Below are 1125 nucleotides of genomic sequence, written 5' to 3'. Positions count from 1 at the left end.
GAAATAGACAATAAAGATACTATTGACTACAAGTAAAGAATGAGCAACTTGTACTCTAAATTTGTTGATTTGGCTAAATCTGCTGGTAGTAGTCCCTCCGTGGAAGAGGTGGGATGTCATCCCAACTGCCATCTCAAGCAGAACTTAAATGGGATGCAGAATATTCACATCCACTGATTGAGCTGCTATCAGGCCCTCCTAAGTTGGTGGTGCTAGTTTATTAACCCTGAAACAGAAAAATATGCATATGAGTGAGTTTTGTGGCAGGCTAGCTCTCGCAAGATATAAATAGAAAATGTAGCATGGGACTAATGTTTCCTTTTCTTGGAATGTGCAGAAATACCACAAGACTATATGAACATTTAACTGACAGCAAGGTATGGCCGAAACGCAAGCCCCACCCGAGTCCTGCCCACAAAATCAAACCATAGCCCAAGTGCAACACCTAGCCCTACCCACAGCCAACTCAACAAACGCCAAGCACAGTCAGAAATAACCATCTTGCCAGTAATAATAGGAGTGATCTGTTAATAAGATGCTATTATGAATTGGATGTTGTATTGATACAGGGGATCCTTCTGCACCCGGCATTAAAACAAGTAGGTGCATCATGAGTGAAGGAGAAGAAAGGTTGCAATCTAGTATTCCACAATATTTAGGGGCTGCTCACCTATTTACAGCTATATTGCAACAACGGAAACCATTGCAATACCATTAGTACATTACAACTATATACTTTGGTGGCAATGGACAGTCCGCCCTGCCCCTCATATAGTATAATTCAATAGCCTTCTAGCACTGCTACCGCAATGTTGGAACCAGTTTCCCCATTTCCCATTACAAACTGAGGCAATACTTGGCTCGTTGTCACCAGCCCTAGTAATGCCCTGGTCAATCGGCTTGATTTCGCCTGCGAGAGTTGGCATTTGATCCGCTCACGCCCCACAGGATCATGCCACAAATTTCGGCTAACGAATGCTTCGATGGCTATCAGTTCCATGACAGGGGAGGATCTAGCCGGAAAATGGATAACAGACTGCCACCAGCACTCCACGGGGCGGGGATTTGGATCGTGGCGATTGAAATTCCGGAACAAAACTCCAGGTGCGGCCCAATCGACCTAGG

At 44.8% G+C, this 1125-nt stretch overlaps 1 protein-coding gene across 2 annotated transcripts in view; it reads right to left on the bottom strand.

Annotated features, from left to right (window-relative positions):
- LOC119340447 (mechanosensitive ion channel protein 2, chloroplastic-like) overlaps nucleotides 1–1125 on the bottom strand; it is an 8744-nt gene that overhangs the window by 7146 nt on the left and 473 nt on the right. For both annotated transcript variants that reach the window (XM_037612356.1, XM_037612357.1), the window contains exon 2: nucleotides 55–226. In XM_037612356.1, the coding sequence (XP_037468253.1) occupies nucleotides 55–132 (78 nt within the window). In that variant the 5' untranslated portion in view covers nucleotides 133–226. The remainder of the gene's footprint in view (nucleotides 1–54; nucleotides 227–1125) is intronic.

This window comes from Triticum dicoccoides, chromosome 7B (genome assembly GCF_002162155.2).
Source record: "Triticum dicoccoides isolate Atlit2015 ecotype Zavitan chromosome 7B, WEW_v2.0, whole genome shotgun sequence".
In the NCBI taxonomy this organism is placed as follows: Eukaryota; Viridiplantae; Streptophyta; class Magnoliopsida; order Poales; family Poaceae; genus Triticum; species Triticum dicoccoides.
This window is presented reverse-complemented; position numbering and strand designations above follow the sequence as displayed.